Below are 21,408 nucleotides of genomic sequence, written 5' to 3'. Positions count from 1 at the left end.
TCAGTAAAAATATATCTGATATGATTTGCTTGTTCTTTAGAACAAAATTGTATTTTCCTCCCCGTGTCCTTAGTCCTTTCATAAACTTAATAGTAAATCATTCAACTGGCAGAACAGCTCTGAGACATTTAATGGCTGAAACCACAATGCTGCTTTTTATGGAACTATTTATGACAGTTTAACACAAACAAAAGTATTCTAAGTACAGCGATCAGTTCTTTTAAGAGGACTCTGCTTGTTTTAGCACCGAGTCTGTCTTCTTCCATATGCCAGGCAATTGTGTCACATGATAAAAAACATGTTGAGTTGACTAAAAGTTAAAAGTACCACTCACTAAGGTGTAGTAGTTCACAAATGGCACAAATAACTTTCATTTTTTTTTTAAATTTGTTCTACTTTACTTTGTTTTGTTTTCCATATTTTATAATTTTTGCGTGTCATGCTAGGAGTTCTTAAGAATTATGAGTATTTATTTTGCAAGAGTTCTTGGTCTTCAAGCCATTTTATCTGTTCTCAGCTGACTACCACAGTAGTGGCCACACTGTCATTAATGGCTGGAAGATCCACAACACAGCTAAGAACAAATGGTTTGTATGCATGGCAAAAACTCCTGAAGAGAAGCAAGAATGGTTGGAAGCTATTTTGAAAGAGCGAGAGAGACGAAAAGGTAGGTTAATAAACTTCTTTGTGTTGATTTGCCAGAAAGCCATACTATATTTATATATTGAGATATAAAACAAAACCAGCTGCTAAGCAAATTTCCGGTGTCAGGTTCCGCTGATGGTTTATGAATACCAGCTTGGAAAAAAATAAAATTGTACTGAGAAGGACGTAATGACTTGTGTCATATATTTTGGTAGTGAATGTTATTTTGGAAATGGGGAGATGACTTTGTGTGATTTTGCAGCTTATCCTTAACCACAGTATGTTGTCATAATTTCACTAAGGCCTGAGAATGGTCTGTGATATAGGAGGGTCTATTCTGAATGCCTTTTGGGATCTGTACGCATTTTGTGAATGGAAATTTGAATCACTGAAACGAGCGGGTTTCCTAAGTTTCTTCATGCAGATGATCCAACATGAGATGGTACAGAATATACCCACTACCCCATATTTCATGCATTCTCCTTAATCAAAGATGGTAAAAAATCACCATTACCAAACAGCTATCTTTTTTGAATTTCTGAACCAAGGTGGAAGAATACTTGGCTTAAAATTGATCCTGTTTTTTTTTAAAGTGACTATAAATAACATTGTGTATTAAAGGTGAAACCGCACAAAATAGAAACAAGGAAAAATGATGCATCATCATCTTCTGAAGCTAATTTCATTTGTAAGCTGAAATTCCTAATTAGTAAGGAAGTATGGAGTCTTGGTACTGAAAGAAAGTATGACCTTGTGGTGAGATCTGTGTTTCTGTTTCTGGTCTGTCTAGATTTCCTGTGGACTGTTGTAGTAGCCAGTGTTTTGTGACTTCACTCTGAAGAGAGTATAACAGTGTTTCTTTGGTCTTTTAAGTCTGACTACTGAATGTTTTTTGTATAACATCTGCCATCGGATTAGAGTTTCCACTAGAGTGTCTGAGAATTGACAAATCAATGGTGCTCATGAGAACTAATATTGAAAAAGCTAAAAAGGTGCTGTAGAGTTCCCAAGCTTCAACATTTTAGAATATTGAATGAAAAGCAGTGTGGAAAAGATGACGTCAAATGCAACAGATAATGGAGGACCTTGTCTGAATTGGCTAAAAAAGATTTCTAACAAATCCCACTTCACTTTTGCTAAGTTTTTTTGGTTTCTCTAGATGATTGGCACCTTTAGGTAAGGAATACAAAGAGTAAGTAGGAGTATTTTGTGTTGTTGTATTCTTGTTATTTCACTTTATACTGCTAGCAGAGGTGAGTCTGACCTAAACCTTCCCAGTCCTGAGGTCGAAAGTAGCTTTCTAAAGTCAGGAAAAGATTTTAGCATCTTCTAATTTGAAGAATTACTCAGCTCTTGGAGGTCATAAAGCTTTTGCCACTGAGGAGGCATCCGGGGAAGAAATAAGAAGAGGCTAGAGTATGAGAGGATTTGGTACATGCTTGGTTTGTAACACAGAATCTTCACAAGTATTTCTTGAATATCTCAATTACTTCATCCTCTTATAAATGTATCCATCCCCTCCAGCACAATTTTTTCAAAACATCTGTATATATACCTATTAAAAAGCAGGATACATCAACTTCATTGCTAAAAGGTTCTCAGATCACTCAGAAACAAAAATGGGCCTGTTTTTAGAATTCAGATATTGTCTGAACACTGCTGTAAACACTTTTTCAGGAATTCATTTTGAACGTAAATGTGCTTTAATTGTGTATTTGCTTAATAATAATAGAAACTGTTCATGCATTATATATTTATGTTTATTTACCCTGAGGTGTAAATGACTAGCACATATGAAGACAGTGTTTTTGTCTCCTTTGTGAGTCAGGCACCAACTAAATTAAATAAACACACTTGGCAAATCTCCTGAGCTGTGAGCAAGGCTCACATGATTAACTGCCCCCTTTACTACGCTGTGTGGTAGAGCTTGCCTATGCATTCCTTCTTAGTGATGCTGTGTCCCCCTCATCTCATGTAGATCCTTAGATTGCAGTGATCTCTAGACTAGGTGAATACAGAATGTGGAACATGGTAATGCAGCTTAGTATGCCATGTCTTGGGGCTTTCTGGACCATTGAGTTTGGGAGACTTGGAGATTCAGTGTACTGAGAGAAGCTCAGCCTACATTATTTGCAGTCTGTATGGTGAGGCTGAACAAAAAGGGAGAGAATGTCCCAAGTGAAATAGTTCAGCAGACTTTTCAGTGGTTATTGAATTCACTCTCAGCTAGGGCTACATTTTTAGATGTATTTTCTTTCTATGAGAAATAAAGCTGAATTGGAAACTTTTGTTAGGAAATCTTTCTGTGAGTACTTAGAATTCTATGTAAACATCTGAGACATTCTGAAAGATAGGAATCTATTTAAATGGTCATCAATTTTAAGGCTGATGGTGCTGTGGTTACCTGTTTCAAATAATCAATACAGAGAAAAACATCAGAATCCCTTAAGCTCCATAAGCAGTATACTGGTTAGATGTTCTTTTTCTGGGAGTATGTCACGTTTTATGGTTGTGTGGCACCACTGCTAACTGGTTTGTGTGTAAGAGACACTTCTGTATCTGTGACCAATACCTTTGTTGGCTTTTTGTTATAATTTTTGTCTGGCTATTTTTCAGAATTAATGAAGAGGCAGAGTACTACTCGAATATACACAGTTTTAATTTCTAAAAACGTGCAAATTCGGAAAGAAAAACTGAAAACAAATAAGACATTCCAGAAATGTGTGTTTTATCCTGAATTAAGAACTGTTGTAGAGAAAATACAAGGTTTATGAAGATCTGTGGTACTCCTTGGGAGAGCAAACTTCTGTCAGTGGCCAATGTGATGCATAATTCAGCAAGAACTGGTTGTTATTGTACTCATCTGTAATTCTGAAAATGTAGTGACTTTCTCAAGAGGTGAAATAGATGAAAATAATAAATGTTGAATTAATCTCCTTGATAGCTTTTGGGAAAATTCTGAAACAAATAAAAATCTAGTTATGAAAGTGCTTTTGTGGAAAAGGGGTAGGTTAATCTTTCATGAAATTAACAGGTTTATAACAAATAATTAGGGACAGTTCCTTGGAAATCTGAAAAAAAAAAAAAAAAGTGTATAAATACTTTTCTTGTAACAAGGTAAGAGTATGAACAAAGTTGTTTTTAAATCTCCCTTGTAAATGTTCATATACTGAAGTCTGTGAAAATTACAGGATTAGTATCACTGCAGTATCAATGGTATTGTTGGTAAAGGTGTTATGTTTGCAATAACGATTAGACTTCACTGTAATTTGTAACTCTCATTTGATTATGCTTTATGAAGATTAGATGTTCATAAATAAGTCTTGATTCGGAGTAAAATAATAAAAACCAATTCCTTTTGCTTGTTGATATGTAAAATATTGATAGCGCTTCTCAATTTTGATGAAGATTTTGAAATGTAATGGCAATGTCATTTCATAAAATTTTATTGTAATTTTAACAGGTTTGAAATTGGGCATGGAACAAGACACTTGGGTGATGATCTCTGAGCAAGGAGAAAGACTGTACAAAATGATGTGCAAGCAAGGGAGTCTCATCAAGGACAGGAAGAGGAAATTAACCACGTTCCCCAAATGCTTTCTTGGAAGGTATTACATGCATTCAAGACCAGGAATTCTAACTCTCTGAAAACACATTTTAAATCTTCTTTGGGATTTTATGAAAACCACACATTGTCTGTTAGAACTATCCGTCTCAGAATTTAGTCGAAGTGCAAAACGGTCTGCCTGAAACTGGATGTGTAGCTTTTAAAGGATCAAGGCTGCAAAGGCTGAAACTATGAAAATGCATCCAATAAAATAATTTCTTTAGAGAAATAATTTTCTATGTGTTCAATGCATTTTTGTTTCTGTAATGCCTAATTTAGAGTGTCAAATTTGCTTTAACCCCCTAGAACAAATCTGTCTCTAAAACTGTTTCCCTTTTCCTCTTGCCTGAATGTCAGGTATGGAATTACTTAATGCAGCATACATACTTAAAAAATTTACCCCTATTGTGTGGAAGATCTTTAGAATGCCATGTTCCTCGTGCATGCAAGAGGAAGAGAAAGTAATAGGTACTGTAATGTTAGATGTTATGTATATTACCAAAAAAAACCCCACTTTTGGAGGCAGATTTTTTTTTGGAGGCTTATTTCATCTGACCATAAGATGAGTATGGAAATGTTTTGATAAAAGTACAGTCAATATTTTACACAACTGTGTGTTTTGGTGAAGATTCTTACCACCGTGTTCAAAAGAGGAAATGAAACAGGAGATTTTCATGTACTATCCAATATCTTGTAGCCAGTGAGAGTTGAAACCAGGATTAAGATTAATTATTAAGCTGTGACTGAATCATTTTCTCAGAGGGACTGTTGGAAGAAGGTGAAGAATACAGTCATCATATGGAATTTTGTAAAACTCTCGAACCTTTAAATGAAAGGTGGTTTTTTGTGTCTTTGAAATGGACCCTTTTGAAGTATGCTGTTCTCTGGGTCACCAGTTAGAAGCTATGAATATTGCACTGCCCTTCTATGCAGTATTTTGATTTGTAACAGATGTACAAATATCTAATGTGCCATAAGATTGATATCTCTGGACTGCATCAGATCTATAGTGACATAAACACAGTATTTCCTCATTGTGCACCACATACTTTATTTCTGTGCTCAGAATGTCTCAGAAATAACAGGCCTACTATTCTATCATACTGCCATACTTTTGGAATGACCTGCGTATTATGTCTAAATAATAAAAAGCAGAAATTTTTTTTTTTAAAGTTGATGTAGCATTCTAATGGTTACTCAATTTAAGAAGCACTTACGAAGTTAATAAGGCATCTTTCTAGACTTGTAACTGTGAAGAAAATGTAGTAGATATGGTGGCATGACATTTCAAGTTTTTTTTTTATTTTTTTAATATGTTTTCCTTCAGTGAATTTGTGTCCTGGTTGTTAGAAATTGGAGAGATACACAGATCTGAAGAAGGTGTTCATCTTGGCCAAGCTTTATTAGAAAATGGCATTATCCACCATGGTAAATATAATTAGTTTGAACTTGCTTGTTTTCAAGGTACTTATTGTAATTGTAGTGGATTTAATTTTGTCTGACAAAAAAATGGTCATATGTTGAATCTTCATTATGTCTTTTTAGGGATCTATGAGGCCATTGCCCATACCTAAAAAATTTACTAGAGATCTGCTAATTTAATCAGATTTAGACTTGTGCAGTCACAGCATTGCAAACAGGACCTATAGAAATATTGCTGTTACGTTCTAAGCAAAAGTAACTCTTGGAATAAGACTGAAGTAGATTCTGCATTTAAGGATTTAAACCTTTTATGTAGGTGAGGTGAGGCCTTTTAGGAACATATGTAGGACTAAGAGTTGTTAGGAAAGAGCAAAAACTCACAGCTGGCTGCTGGTAAATGTACCTTATCCTCTCTTGAGGATTACAAGTTTAATCACTAAATCTGGCCTAGAAACCAAAAGTTTTAACTTTTGTATTTTAAGGCCCTGTTCACTAGGTTGTAGACTCAATAAAATTCATATTTTTATATTGAAGTTTTCAGTCTACTAGTCAACTGTCTGTATTAAGTTCATTCTGGAGGGATGTATCACTGAAATGGTACCATTTTGAGCTGATAAGGTTTGATTTCTTCAGGGTAATTTCCATTGGTAACATTTTATCTATTGGACATTCTTGTCAGAGCTGGTCCTTGTCTCTGTTGCTTCTAGCAGGTATGATCCAGCAGGATCTTATAAACAAACTCGAGAAACTTCTGCTTTTGAAGGCATGTTTGGTTTACAGTAAGTTCAGTCACTTGAAAAAAAATAAAAAGCAGTTAGTGAAAGAGTTGTGAAGTTAGCTACTGTTCTAGCATGGTTTCAAGGCATAAATTTAGATGGAATTATTGATAGTTTTCATTGTAATGCTTGAATACTTTAGCCAGTAATGAATTTAATACTTTGCCACCATGTTTTCACATCCTCGGCTGTAAAGTGGGAGCAACAGAGTGCCACTTAACTGTATGCATGTTAGACATACACAGAGTAGGAGGAAAAACACTGAAGTTATTCATCAGCAATGATGTAGTCTTAAATGCCTTAATGTCAGTCTATGTGATTTTCTTCCGTTGTCATTCAAGTGGCAGATGCTATTGTGTTTCCTACACACGCATGACTGTTTCCAACTGAATGGTTCTTTTGCCAGAGATTCTTCTCTTAGAATCGTGGAATAGTTTGAGTTGGAAGGACAATTAAAATTCATCTAGTCTGACTCCCCTACAATGAACAGGGACACCTACAGCTAGATCAGGTTGCTCAGAGCTCTATTCAGCCTGACCTTGAATGTCACCAGAAATGGGGCATCCATCACCTCTCTGGGCAGCCTATTTCAGTTCCTCACCACATTTATTGTAAGACAAGTTTTTCCTTACATCTAATCTAAATTTCCCCTCTTTTAGTTTGGAACCTTTTCCCCATGTCCAATTACAACAGACTCTGCTAAAGAGTCTATTCCTTTCTTTCTTACAGCTCTCCTTTAGATACTGATACTTGATCTTGTAATTTATATCCCAGATATGCTGATGGACTTTCTCAGTACAGATTTAAATGAATATTGTGTAATTTCATACGATAAATGGGTAATTATATTAGACTACTGAAATTTGAGCCAGACATGTTACTTTGAATAGTTGATCCAGCTGTGGTTCAGTGAAAATAGAACTCTTAAAATAAAGTTGAATGAACCATCTGTTTTCACAGAGGGAGCAAGGCAGAAAGAAAGTTTGGCTGTTATTCACATTGTGAATGTTGTAGGGGGCTTTGTTAGACCTAACATATTCTAGCACATGGCTCATTCCAGCTGTGCCAGACTCGTGTTGTGATGGGCATTGTTTTGCTTCCTTGTCTGTGAACTCTTAGAAGCTAAGCTTTTTTTCCTTGTTTTCTTTTTCCAGTTTTGCAAAAGATAAAATCTGTTTATTCATTGTCATAGTGAGATATTTTGTCCAGTCACTTACTACTGATGAATAGAGGTGGAATCTTCCTCTCAAGACAATAAGGGATTGTTATACTGATCTGAGTCAAAATTACCCTGGGAGAAAAGTAAAAATAACATGTTCATGATGTGTGCCATATAAAAATCTGTCCCAAAAGAGAGTATGGGTATAGGGTTGGTAGTGAAATACAAAACAACTTGGCATTCCTTATTTTAGTGGTAGTGAAGCAGTTTATCATCTTTAAGCATTTGAAACTATGCTCTTGCAAATGTACAACCTGAAACTGGTAGATATCAGTGGTTGATACATCTATTCTTCCACTTGAGTACAACAAACCAAATCACATCTATATAATAGAAAAAAAGAATAAAAAAAAAGCAAACCCACCTTAAAATGAATAGCAATTCAGAGCTTCACTCACAGCGTTTCCTGGATATATTTAGTATTTTGCACAATACATTTGAGTTGGAAACACCTTTGTCTGGTTTCCTTGCCTTCTGGAGTTCAGGAAGTGGCAACTTTGTGGGCCTACTACCATAGTTTTTGGTGTGCTGTGTGTTAGTAGGGGCTGTGAAGACAAAACAGCATTCTTCAGAGCAAGGAGACTTCTCTGTTCATGAGCAAGCAAGAATGGAAAGGTGCTTTGCAGGCATTTTTTTTTTTCCTCTGTGGTACGATCCTGGTGGTGGTGTTTTCTACCTCCTGTAGTTTCCAATTTTAAAAAACTCCTAATGTGTGTTGATGTACTGGAATATGTATTTTCTGCAAGGGTAGGATATTAGTTTTTAAAATATATCTATTCCTCCTTGAAATGATCGTACTACAGTAAAATTCATTTAAACATTTGTGCCAGGCACTACATGTGTGAACTTTGTGTCTGATGTACTTTGAATTTATGGTATGTAAAAGAGGGTTTATTTTGGATAATCACCTCAGCACAAGCCATCAGTTCAAGACAATTGGAATAATGTCTTGGGCTTTACTATCTGTAGATATATCAAATGCAAGTAGAGAAGTTATTTTTCTTTGCATACGACACTGGTGAAACCACTGTATATATCGTGTCCAAATTCTGTATCCACAAATCAGAGGATGTGTGGAGATACCGAGGAGCTTGAAGACTGTGAAAATGTTTTGACAAAACATATGAAGTTGTGAGGTTTTGTTCTCAAAATTTTGTGAAATTCTGTTGAATGGAAATCCACCTGATAAGGTCCTTCTTTATGGATCTTTGGCAAAATGACTGCTTTATATTTACTTCCACAGTGTAAGGAAGGGATGCCATTTAGAGGGATCTCAACAGACTTGAAAGGTGGGCCTGGGTGAATCTCATGAGGTTCAACACAGCAAAGTGCGAGGTTTTGCACTTGGGCCAGAGGAATCCCAGGTGTCCATAAAGACTGGGAGACACAGTCCTTGAGAGCAGCCCTGCAGAGAAGCACCTGGGGGTCCCGATGGATGGAAAACTTAACATGAGCCAGCAGTGTGCTTTTGCAGCTTGGAAAGCAAATGGTATCCTGAGCTCCATCAGGAGAGGGCCAGCAGGGACAGGGAGGTGATTGTCCCCCTCTACTCTACTCTTGTGAAGTCCCGTCTGGAATAATGCGTCCAGGTTTGGAGCCCCCAGTACAAGAAAAACAGAGAGCTGTTGGAGAGGGTCCAGAGGAGAGCAACAAAGACGATCAAAGGGCTGGAGCACCTCCTCTATGTAGGCAGTCTGAGGGAGCTGGGCTTGTTCAGTCTAGAGAAAAGAAGGCTGCGGGGTGACCTCACTGCAGCCTTTCAGTACCTAAAGGGAGCCTACAAACAGGAGGGGAATCAACTCTTTGAAAGGGTTGATAACTGCAGGACAAGGGGAAATGGTTTGAAGTTGAGGGAGGGAAGATTTAGGTTGGATGTCAGAGGGAAGTTCTTTACAGAGAGAGTGGTGAGGTGCTGGAACAGGCTGCACAGAAAGGCTGTAGATGCCCTGTCCCTGGAGGTGTTCAAGGATGGGTTGGATGGGGCTCTGGGCAGCCTGATCTAGTACTAAATGGGGAGGCTAGTGGCCCTGCATGTGGCAGGGGGGTTAGAGCTTCATGATCCTTGAGGTCCCTTTCAACCCAGGCTGTTCAAGAGCCTTGTAAGAATTGCGAGTCTCTTGCACCAAGAACTTCAGCTGGCTCTCTACAGTGGAAGACGTGCCCTCTACCCTCCCCCATGCAGGACTGATCAGGTATCTGGAGGATTCTTTATTGACTCATCTGAGGTTGGTTTCAGCAAGAATTAGAGTAGAGTACTGTGGAAAAATAGATTGATAATTGTAAAAGAAGCTTTCTTCTTGGCTATTTGATTGATAAGCTTTGCAAAAGTGCTGACGACTACAACACATGCAAGTGCCTGGTTTTCTAGACTGTTCCCAGTCTGTTTGTTTATCTTATTCTGTTACTTAAAATTCATTAGTTTCCTATGGACTACCTGAATGTTTGGAAAAATATCACCACTGACATAGAGCAACTTGTGGCAGATGATTTACTCATTTCCCTTTGTCAGAAATCTATTTTGTAATGAACTGTTATTAGAATCATTGACTTTGTCCTTCCTTACTCTCCTGTAGGAAGAATAAGCTGACAATGTACTTTTTTTTTTTTTTAATTTAGTTACTGATAAGCACCAGTTCAAACCTGAACACATGCTGTACAGATTCCGATATGATGACGGAACATACTATCCAAGGAGTGAGATGCAGGAAGTGATTTCTAAGGTAAAAAGTGAAGCAATTGCTATTATAAAGAAAAATGCATTCAAAATGGAGATTCTGGTTGAGAAATGAAATAAATATTATGCAAGAATATACAGCATCCCCTCACACTTGCCTGTCTCTGTATTCATGTGAATTGGATTTTGTTTTCCATTTCTGCTTTTTTTCATTATAGCTTTACTGCTGGTATTTGTTAATGCAAGGTGTATCTAGAGTAATATTCAATACTGAGCTACGAGACACAACAGTGTGGGATGAAATCTACTTCAGAACAATTTTTTTATAATCATATTTTATAATCTACTAAGGATTACTTATGTGATTTTTTTTTTTCCAGTGCTATTTTTTGTTGGTAGTATTTTAGTTCCTCCAAATGTTTTATTTGTTTATTTATTTATTTATTTAAGTTGAGAGCATTTCATATATCTGAGATGATTCATTTTTTTAAGTTTCCTAGTTAATTTGTGATTTCAATATAAAAAGAAATAAATATATGTGTGTATATATATGTATGTATATTTAACTTTGCTTTGTGTGTAGAAGAGTGAACAGTGATAGGGGAAACCTTAGTACACAGAAAAATTGCTTTGTAATTCAGATTTTGTGTATTTTTTTCCAAATACTATGCCTTAAAAAAACGTTATTGCTACCTTAAAGATAATCCTCTTTTGCATGTATGTCAGTGAAGCTTGGTTTGAAATGTTTTATTTCTCATCATTTAATCACCAATATTGTTGTCTGGAATTTTTAACTTTTGGCACAAATAGGCATCTGAATAGTTTTGTTGTGTTAGCTACATGAAGTGCATTGGAACTTTTTATGTCCATTCCCCTTATGCTCTCTGGGGTGTGAATGCATAACTAACCTCATCTTTCATTTTAACAGGGTGTACGACTGTACTGTCGTCTTCACAGTCTCTTTACCCCAGTAATTAGGTGAGTCCAACTGCAAAATCCTTAGAGATGTATTCAAAAGAAGCATGTATATTCTGAAGATGAAAATTTCGTGTTTGAACACAGGAAACCTAACCCATACCTTAAGATTGCTCTTTTGTGAGAAGAAAAAAAGGTGGAAGAACTATGAAGACAAAAAAGTGTAACTGCGTAAAATGACTACAAACAAAGTTCAGGATGACTTTTTTTTCCTCCAGATTTTAAGCGCTTTATAGGTCCTAATGTATATGCTTAGGTACTTACTGTATTGATTAATATACTCTCTTCTTTACTAACTGTCCGTTACTTCATTTGTAGAGTCCCAGCTATAACAAGGCACCTGTCTTTGTACTTCAGTGATGTAATTGGCAATGATATGTATAAGATATGTTCAGGTTCCTTCTTGCTGTCTATAATGAAAGGTTTGACTTGATTTACTTCAGAGGCAACTTTAGAAGCTTTATTTCTGAATTACTACAAAATGCTCAGTTCATGCTTGTATTACCTTATATAGAAAAATAAGGGTTGGGTTTTTTTTTGTTTGCGTTTTTTTGTTTGTCTTTAATTTTAGACTCTTTTGATGTTTTGGTTGATGTATATATTTATTTATTTTATTTTGGACAGGGATAAAGATTATCATCTGCGAACCTACAAATCTGTTGTCATGGCTAACAAACTCATAGACTGGTTGATTGCACAGGCAAGTTTGTACCTTTGGATTTATGTACTTGTCTAAAAATTGTATTTCATTTCTGATTTGAAAGGTTGTGATGGAATAAGTGAAATAACATGCAAATACTGTGAGGGTTATTAGAACAATGTATGTTTAAGTGTAATCCTCTTAAACTAGCAAAGTAACAGAAATCAGCTGCCGGTAGCTCTCCTATTAATTCCTTTTGTACTTATCATCCTTATTTGCAGTTGAACTTTAATGAGACTTAGCTTTGTGATTCAGCATGTAACCTTATTTGAGGCTTAAAATGAAATGGATAGGCTATGGAAACTAACTTACTAACTAGAGGGATGAAAGTGAGCATCAATTTGCTGTCATGATTCCATTTTATCTTATGCAAACCAGCAACAGGATAACCTGTTCGCTCAGTCAACATGTACCAGCTTCATAAATAGACGTTAAAAATGTCAATATTTTCAGATTTCATTATGCCAATTTTAATTGAGAATGCGCTCTAATTAAAATATTTCCATTTTATAACTATATATGTTATAGTATAATATCGATGTTATATAATATTTTATATGCTCACTGTTAAAATCCAAAGGTGATGATGGTAAATGTAATCTACAACTATTGCTGGCGCTGTGAGATTATGCCATTGCAAATAGAAAACATTTTGCTGATATTTTAAAGTATATAAAAATACATCTTATGGTTTAACAGGGAGATTGCCGGACCAGGGAAGAAGCTATGATCTTTGGTGTAGCTCTTTGTGATAATGGTTTTATGCACCATGGTAAGTAAATGCATTCTCTACAAGCTATGTTTGTTCTAATGCTGCCCACACAGTAGAAAGGAAATGTTGGGGCTCTTAAATATTTCAACAAGGAATTGCAAGATGGTTCATTATACCACTGTTATAATCTTAAAGAAGGAAAAACAAGCCTTTTTATACCCTAAAAATTATTTTCGGTCAAAGCGCATACTGAGGGTTTCTTTGAAAGAATATTCTTAAGCAAGTAATACATGTTTACTCAGATGAGATTGAAGATGCTAATGGAGGTAAATTGTAGGAACAAAAGGAAGCATTTTTAGAGGAATGATATTGAGTGCAGGATCATGACTTCAAAAAGTGTGAAATGACAGCTGTAGAAAGAGGACTGCAGGGATAAAAAAAGAAAAAAGAAAATGCTAATGATAGCAGAGAACAAAGAAGAGTGTGCCAAAAATGAAGTGAACAAGGTTGCATTTAATAGCAACGGAAAACTTAAGTAAAACAATTGAAGCAATGGGTAATTTACTGAAATAAAATGAGGAAAAAATGATTTTCTCATCAGCTGGTTTAGATAAGGATGGAAGATTAATGTCCTTTTGGACACTGTTCATTCTTTTGCCCCTTAGTCTTTGAATATGCAGACTGTATCTGTCCACTGTTCCAGTTGCTTCCATAGTCCCAGCAAACCCATTTGTAATACTGAACCTGGCATTCTTCACCATTTGGAGAGTGCCAGGTCTTGGCTGTGAATGTTTCCAGTGGCTGTCCAGCAGAACTTTTGAAAACTGTATATTTAAATCTGTTTTAAGAAGAAATCTTGTGCTTTGTATTTTCAATAAAACCTTTTCAAGCTAATGTTTATTCCTAAGCTTGGTGAAATCCAAATTCTGTAGCTGAAAAGGATTTTAGTGTTACCTATATATAATGGATCCGGAAAAAAATTTGGGTTTTTTTGTTTTAGATTAAAAATTAAGATTTCACTAGGTTCACGCACAAGATAATCAGCTAGTGCTTAGCCTTTGTATTGATGTTCAGTAATACAAGTACTCATGTCTGTGTTTCTGTTTCTTACAGTGTTAGAGAAAAGTGAATTTAAAGATGAGCCACTGCTGTTCCGTTTTTATGCAGATGAAGAAATGGAAGGGTCAAATATGAAACACAGACTGATGAAACATGATTTGAAAGTAGTGGAAAATGTTATAGCTAAGTCAGTGTTGGTGAGTTAAACCAAATGATTATATGCTTGGATGAGAACAAAAAATTGATTGTACTGACAATAAATTAGCACTGTGTGTTCATTTATCAGTTGAACTATACTTTCCTAAAGGACTTTCTGAATAATATTTTGAACAATTCTATTTTTCAGATTAAATCTAATGAAGGCACCTATGGTTTTGGTTTAGAAGATAAAAATAAGGTGCCAATTATTAAGGTGGTGGAGAAAGCATCGAATGCTGAGGTATTAAATATTATAAACTAACTTCCCTGTTTTATTCTAGTTAAGAAAATGCGTATTAGATGATAATATCAGAAGGTTCTGAGAAATCTGTGGTTATCAATCTTTGTTTAGTTTGAAACAAAATAGAACTGTGAGCATTACCAACGCTTGTTTTCTACATAGGAAATTTGTGATACAAATTTTTTTTTATACAAAAATAATGAATTTATTTTTATGCTTATTAAAATATTCCAGTTATGACATTGCTCATGAGTGGAGTAAGCATCTTTCAATAGCATATTAAATGAACATAGAAAAGTATGCTAGCCTGTAGATTGCATTTGATGTATTTCATAACAAAGGATATATTAAGCAAAATCTAGAATTTAGCAATCTGAATGAATAAATTGCAGCCTTTCAATCTGTTAGTATTGCTTTAGTTGCTCTTGGAGTAATTTGATATTATCTGGTGAACAGCATGGGAGTCTTATGTACAAATGTACAGACCAATACTTCACTGGGATGAAACATTTAGACCTGGATTTCAAGCCCTTCTACATCTTATTGTGGGGCTGAATTTTTAATAAAAATAGATGTAGTAGATCACTAATATAATATAGCCATAGAGATATGTCCAGGGCTATGTTTCTCTTTTTTTTTCCCCTCTGTTAGCTTTGTGTGTTTCCTTGTGGCCTTTTACAGCAGTCAGGTGCTGGCATCATCTAAGGCTTAGTGTGTGCCTTAAGCAACTCTGTGTATGCCTACCATGCTGGCTGGAAATGGTTTCTTTCCTTGTAGGCCATAATTTAAAGCTTGTACATAAATTTGTTACTCAAAGGTATGGCCATAGAAGTTTTAAGGATACATTTTGTTTTGAATTTTAGTATATGTATCTTTACAAAGAAGCTTTTAATTCCTTTCTAATTCCTGTTTTGTTAATTTTCCAACATTAACTAATATGGTAATGCTTTCATAGCATCTTGAATGAAACTAGGGCTTGTATTTAGATCTCTTCATAGGTCTCTGTAACCAGTTCCAGAACACTTTTGGTGTCTTTTGATGTCTTGTGTACTTATTGAGGGGGCATAAATAATTTTCTTTAAATGTGTGGTCATTATTCGTATTGGCATTGCATGTATTGGCAAGCATAAGAAAGTACAGTGTTGTTGGTTATAAAAGAGAAATGTATACACGACTGTTATTGTTTTCTAGATGGCAGGCTTGGAAGTTGGGAAAAAAATCTTTGCCGTTAATGGTGACCTGGTTTTTCTGCGACCCTTCAGTGAAGTGGATTGCTTCCTGAAAATGTGTTTAAACAGCAGAAAGCCCCTGCGGGTTCTTGTGAGCACTAAACCACGGGAGTAAGTTGTCATTCCTTTGGGGAAATTTTTAGAAATTGTAAATGAAGCAAATTTTCAAAGTCAAGTGGAACTTCAAAAAGCACCACTCTAAAGTTATTAGTAGTCTTTAACTTCATAAAGCCAAGCAATTTGATCTGCTTTGACTTTGTTTTATTATATTTGTCATCAGCAAAGAAAAGATGAATGAACTTAGGTCATCAGGTCTGGCACTCTACGTGTATGCAGAAACCACAAGTGTATAAAGAAATACTGGAATACATGGGCAGTTTCAATCCCCTATCTCTTACTATATTTATTAAACAAGTTCCTCTGTGTGACGATTAGTTCCTAGTTTACCAGAAGCTGGACTTTGTGATCTGATGGGCCTCTTTGGTATGTGTGCTGGATGTGTAAGTAACCCTGCAAGTAAACAAATTGCAGTCTTTCTGCAACAGATGAGGTTTTATACAAAGTTTTGAACCCTCCTACCTGAGTGGAATTTGTTACATAGAAGAAATTCTAAGTGAGGCCTAATGCCTGGGTTCATTTGGTATGTAAACAAGTGTAGATCTGTTAGTAAGGTTAATGTAGTTGTTAATGGTTTCTACATAATAGTGAAATAGGAGGGTAAGAAACAGCAGCTGGAGGAAGTTCTCATCAGGTTTTGCAGAGTAAGTAGGAAGTTGTGCTCTATTGTCAGAAAACATGTAGAGAGCCTTGGAAATAGCTCCATTTGAGCAGCAGAATGGAGATGTTTCTTCTGTTAATAAGGAAGATGTCTTGAGAAGTACAGTGGTAACCATAATGGGAAAAAGAGCAAAGAAATAAGAGTGGCATGAAGTCAATAACCTGGACTGATAATAAGAAAACAACAGCAATCAAGCAGCAAAAACAACAAAAGCACTGTAGATGAACGTTCTGTAGCAAACATAAAAAGCTTGTATTAGCGTTTCTTTAATGCTGATCTTGGATCAATTTCTCACACAGTGAAAATGTGAGTGAATTTCAGGGTTGACACAGATGATCTTGTGAATGAGGAGTTTGAATGAGTTTAAGAATTTATTTCCTTTACTGTCTGCATTTGTCAGAGGCTGCTTCTTCGTGTTTGACCAACCTCATCTCCTTCTATGACTGGGTGACCAAACTGGTAGATGAGGGAAAGGCAGTTGATGTAGTCTACCTAGACTTCAGCAAAGCCTTTGACGTGGTCTCACACAGTATCCTTCTGCGGAAACTGGCTGCCCATGGCTTGGACAGTTTTACCCTCCGTTGGATAAGGAACTGGCTGGAGGGCCGTGCTCAACGGGTGGTGGTCAATGGAGTGAAGTCCAGCTGGAGACCTGTTACAAGTGGTGTCCCCCAGGGGTCGGTACTGGGGCCCATCCTGTTTAATGTCTTCTTTGACGACATAGATGAAGGGATTGAGTGTACCCTGAGTAAGTTTGCATATGACACCAAGTTGGGAGGTTGTGTCGATCTGCCTGAGGGCAGGCAGGCCCTGCAGAGGGATCTAGATAAGCTGGATTGCTGGGCTGAGATGAATGGGATGAGGTTTAACAAGGCCAAGTGTCGGGTTCTGCACTTCGGCCACAACAACCCCAGGCAGCGTTACAGGCTTGGGGATGAGTGGTTGGATGATTGTGAAGAGGAAAGGGACCTGGGGGTGTTGGTTGATGCTCGGCTGAACATGAGCCGACAGTGTGCTCAGGTGGCCAAGAGGGCCAACGGCATCCTGGCCTGCATTAGAAATAGTGTGGCCAGCAGGAGCAGGGAGGTGATCATCCCCCTGTACTCAGCACTGGTGAGGCCGCACCTCGAGTACTGTGTTCAGTTTTGGGCCCCTCACTACAAGAAAGACATTGAGGCCCTGGAACGTGTCCAGAGAAGGGCAACGAAACTGGTGAGGGGTCTGGAGCACAAGTCTTACGAGGAGCGGCTGAGGGAGCTGGGATTGTTCAGTCTGGAGAAGAGGAGGCTCAGGGGTGACCTCATTGCACTCTACAACTTCCTGAAGGGAGGTTGTGGTGCAAAAGGGTCTGGCCTCTTCTCCCAGGCAAATAGTAGGACCCGAGGAAATGGCAAGAAGTTATACCAGAGGAGGTTTAGGTTGGATATTAGGAGAAACTTTTTCTCTCAAAGGGTGGTCAGGCACTGGAATGGCCTGCCCAGGGAGGTGGTGGAGTCGCCGTCCCTGGTAGTGTTCAAGAGGCGCCTGGATGAGGAGCTACGAGAGATGGTTTAGTAACTTGTGGCACTGATAGGAATGGGAGGGTGGTTGGACTGGATGATCTTGCAGGTTGTTTTCAACCTTGTGATTCTGTGATTCTATCACAACTGTGTTGGCAGGAGAGATGATTCTCTCACAAATTCTTGCTAAAACCTCCAGTGGCATTCTTTCCTAGTTTATTCATTAACAAGTTCTCAAGGTATATTTTTGTACAAATATTTTGTACAAATTTATGGGCTCCAATGGGATTTGGATCTCATGTCTGCTTGTAATTGGCTCAAAATGCTAAATGTTGTATTAACCAGAAAAAAAAAAAACCAACCACACACACACACACAAAAAAAAGCCTGGAAAGAACAAGATATAATGCAATTATATTATTCAAATATATCTGAATGTCAGAATTCTTATAGTTCAAATGCATTTTGCATTCACTTATCAGTTTTCTTTTGCACTGGCAAATGGAGTCCAGGGCAAAGACCCGTTAAATATTAACAGAGCTGGCTCTGGAAGTAAAGACTGTAGAGTTAGATCAGTGCAGTGTTATGTGTGACCTAACGAGCTCAGATAAGGGCTAATGCAGCTGTGTTGCTTTTTCTGGAATCTGAGCTAATACCACATTAGCTTTTTTTGGGTGAACTCGGGGTTTCATTTTAAGGAGTAGATATGAATTTTGATTCTCAGAACAGTGTTTTGTTGGTGATGATTCTAAGGATTTTTTTTATTACCTTTGCGCATAGACTAAGCAGGAGTGTAACGCAACATGTGTACCCATTACATGAACAGTAACAGGCAACTCATTTCAAAAAACTCAGCGCTTTACCTAGTTGCTCAGAAAGGCTCTGGAAAATATTATTTTTAACAATAAAAGTTAACAAATTCTAACACAAACACAGTCTCCACAGCCCTCTGCAGCTCATCTGATGAGACCTGCTGTGATCTGAGGTCCCCAGGCTCTGTGCTGCAAGCTGATAGACTGCCTGCATTCCCAGGGCTTGCTGTTGTATGACAACATACTCAAATCATGGTCCTTTGAGAGGAATTTTAAATCTGCAGGCTGCTTTGGCATACTGAATTTTTTTCTTAATTGGCATACTGAAATTTTGTGTGAAATAATATTGCCTTCCTCTGGTTGATATCAGTATCTCTTAATTCTGATGCTAGTGGTGCATATGATCAAGAAAATGAATGATGGTGAATCTGAAACTGTGAATTGACTAAAAGCGTGGATTTTACACCCTGTGTAAAAAACGTCCTACTTATTGCTGTCCACTTTTATGTTAACAAAACGCTATCTTTTGCTATATTCATGTTGGATTTTTGCATGTATCAGGACAGTGAAGATTCCTGACTCTGCAGATGGACTTGGGTTCCAAATCCGAGGCTTTGGCCCTTCAGTTGTCCATGCTGTTGGGAGAGGTAAGTTGTAAGAGCTGTCAATGCATGATGTAATTATACATTTTCCATGTAACTGTCTTGGCTGAGATGAATCAAAATAAGATCCACTGAGTAATTAAGGTGAGGTATAGTAAGGCTGTGATTTGAGGAATAGCTGACAAATCCAAAAGCTCATTATCCTGTGAATGGAAGTTGGGAACTGTTTCCTGAAAGTTCCTTTGTTATGTGACCATGTGGTTTCCCAATGTTCTGTAAACATTTTACAGAAAATCCACTTTTTATAAATCTTTTCAATAGTGCTAGTTAAAATACTGCTTTTTCTATTTTGTGATATGATGGTCAAATGCTTGCCGGCCCTAACTTGATAAATTTTGGATTGATGCCTTGTTAATAAAAGAAGGAAAGCATTTTTGTTGTTGTTGCTGTTGAATGCTGTTAATGGTAAAGCCAGCTACCTCTGTATTTTCAGCTATTGAGGGTCAGTTATGTCTTTTCATCTCCTCCTACCTTTGTAATTGACGAATTTAAAATGAATTGATCTGCCAAGCAGCCAGATTTGAACAGAGCTCTATGATTTTTTTTTCTTAAGCTGTGGTGCCAGAAATTAGATTTTTGAGAGAAAGTAATAAACTGCAGACTATTAAGCTGATGTGGTAATTATTTCTGCACCTGGTTCTCAATTCAGCTGCCTGTCCTTATTCGTTAAGCACATACATTATTCCAATTAGCCTCAGTGGTACCTAAATCTTGCTTATGTGGTTTGTTAACCTGAAAGACTTTGAGCATATGTTTAAATACTTTGCTGAATTGGAATCGTAGGTTTTTGTTGTTGTTGTTTTCTGCTTTGAAGAACAAAATTTCTGCTTTTTGAGAGATGTTTAATAATTTGTTTAAATCCAGACTCTTATAGATTCCATTAGCTAGTAATAATATTATTTCCAAAGACTTTAATTGATATTAGATTTAAAATGCAACTGTTGTCTATTCCCGTGCCTTTATTTTTCTAAATAGTACCAAGACCTAAAAATAATAGAAATATATATGTATTGTTTCTATTATTTTACGTCAGATATACTAAACTGACAAGTTGTGACGTAGTTTTCTACTTGTCAGCCCTGCAAATTCAGTTCAGCCTTTTATAACAGTTGGCTTCTTCACTTCGATGTTTCATTCTCTAGCCAATAGGTTTTGACTTTACTTGCACTTTTCTCACAATAGCCAGAGAAACGTAAGGAACTGAATGGGTAGGTGGTCATAATCCAGCAGGCTTTCAGGACTAGGTTTGAGTCATACTGAAAAGACCTGGAGACACCTGCTTTTTTTTGTAATACTCTTTCAGTGGATATAGAGAATTTTCCCAGAGATGGCTGTTCCACTGTGGAAATAAATTGCTGAACTATGTATTTTGCATTGCTCAAACAAATAGACTTTGTTGGAAATTACTGAAGTTTCTTAGAACTTCTACTCTGCTTTGTGTATTTTGCTTAAAATTGTTAAGACTTTTGTCTTTATTCACTACAATACGCTATTGTAAGTGAATTGGTAAAAAAAGACAAAAACACGGACAGGATCCTTGGGAATGTCAATGGAACTCTGTTTCCTTTAAGTCCAGCTGACTTCAGAAGCACTCTGAAGTCAGGGGCTTTTGAAATGTAAGCTTTAAAGGAAATGTTTAGGAAGTCTGTCAACTACATGTTTTTGTGTTATTTCTTTTTTAATAGGAACAGTGGCAGCTGCAGCAGGTCTCCACCCAGGCCAGTGCATAATCAAAGTGAATGGAATTAATGTCAGCAAGGAGACTCATGCAAGTGTTATTGCTCACGTCACAGCATGCAGGAAGTATAGGCGTCCGATGCAGGTACACTGCACTTGTTAATCACTGGAACAGGCTGCCCAGGGAGGTTGTGGAGTCTCCTTCTCTGGAGATGTTCAAGACCTGCCTGGATGCCTACTTGTGCAACCTGCTATAGGGAACCTGCTTTGGCAGGGGGGTTGGACTCGATGATCTCTGGAGGTCCCTTCCAACCCCTACAATTCTGTGATTCTCTGATATTGCAAATTTTCTTTTTTTCTTTTTTCCTGAAATAATCCCTGCAACCAAACAGTGTGGGTCTGTTTCTCTGTCCATGCACCTATTGAGTTTGAGTGTGTTCAAGTGGGAAAGGAATGGTGAATAAAAATGGAAGGAAGCCTGATGAATTATGAAGGCTGAAGACTGCTCAGTATATTACAGATA

General features: G+C 37.0%; 1 protein-coding gene across 2 annotated transcripts in view; it reads left to right on the top strand.

The window, feature by feature from the left end:
- The window catches only part of PREX2 (phosphatidylinositol-3,4,5-trisphosphate dependent Rac exchange factor 2), a gene marked incomplete at both ends in the record, with an annotated part of 171,534 nt that overhangs the window by 73,867 nt on the left and 76,259 nt on the right, over window positions 1-21,408 (top strand). For both annotated transcript variants that reach the window (XM_079533287.1, XM_079533286.1), the window contains 12 exons: window positions 518-667; window positions 4,109-4,253; window positions 5,580-5,680; window positions 10,286-10,389; window positions 11,272-11,321; window positions 11,943-12,018; window positions 12,718-12,790; window positions 13,844-13,986; window positions 14,136-14,228; window positions 15,420-15,568; window positions 19,108-19,193; window positions 20,894-21,030. In XM_079533287.1, the coding sequence (XP_079389413.1) occupies window positions 518-667; window positions 4,109-4,253; window positions 5,580-5,680; window positions 10,286-10,389; window positions 11,272-11,321; window positions 11,943-12,018; window positions 12,718-12,790; window positions 13,844-13,986; window positions 14,136-14,228; window positions 15,420-15,568; window positions 19,108-19,193; window positions 20,894-21,030 (1,307 nt within the window). The remainder of the gene's footprint in view (window positions 1-517; window positions 668-4,108; window positions 4,254-5,579; window positions 5,681-10,285; window positions 10,390-11,271; window positions 11,322-11,942; window positions 12,019-12,717; window positions 12,791-13,843; window positions 13,987-14,135; window positions 14,229-15,419; window positions 15,569-19,107; window positions 19,194-20,893; window positions 21,031-21,408) is intronic.

The sequence above is a fragment of the Tetrao urogallus genome (genome assembly GCF_951394365.1).
Source record: "Tetrao urogallus genome assembly, chromosome: 3".
Lineage (NCBI taxonomy): Eukaryota > Metazoa > Chordata > Aves > Galliformes > Phasianidae > Tetrao > Tetrao urogallus.
This window is presented reverse-complemented; position numbering and strand designations above follow the sequence as displayed.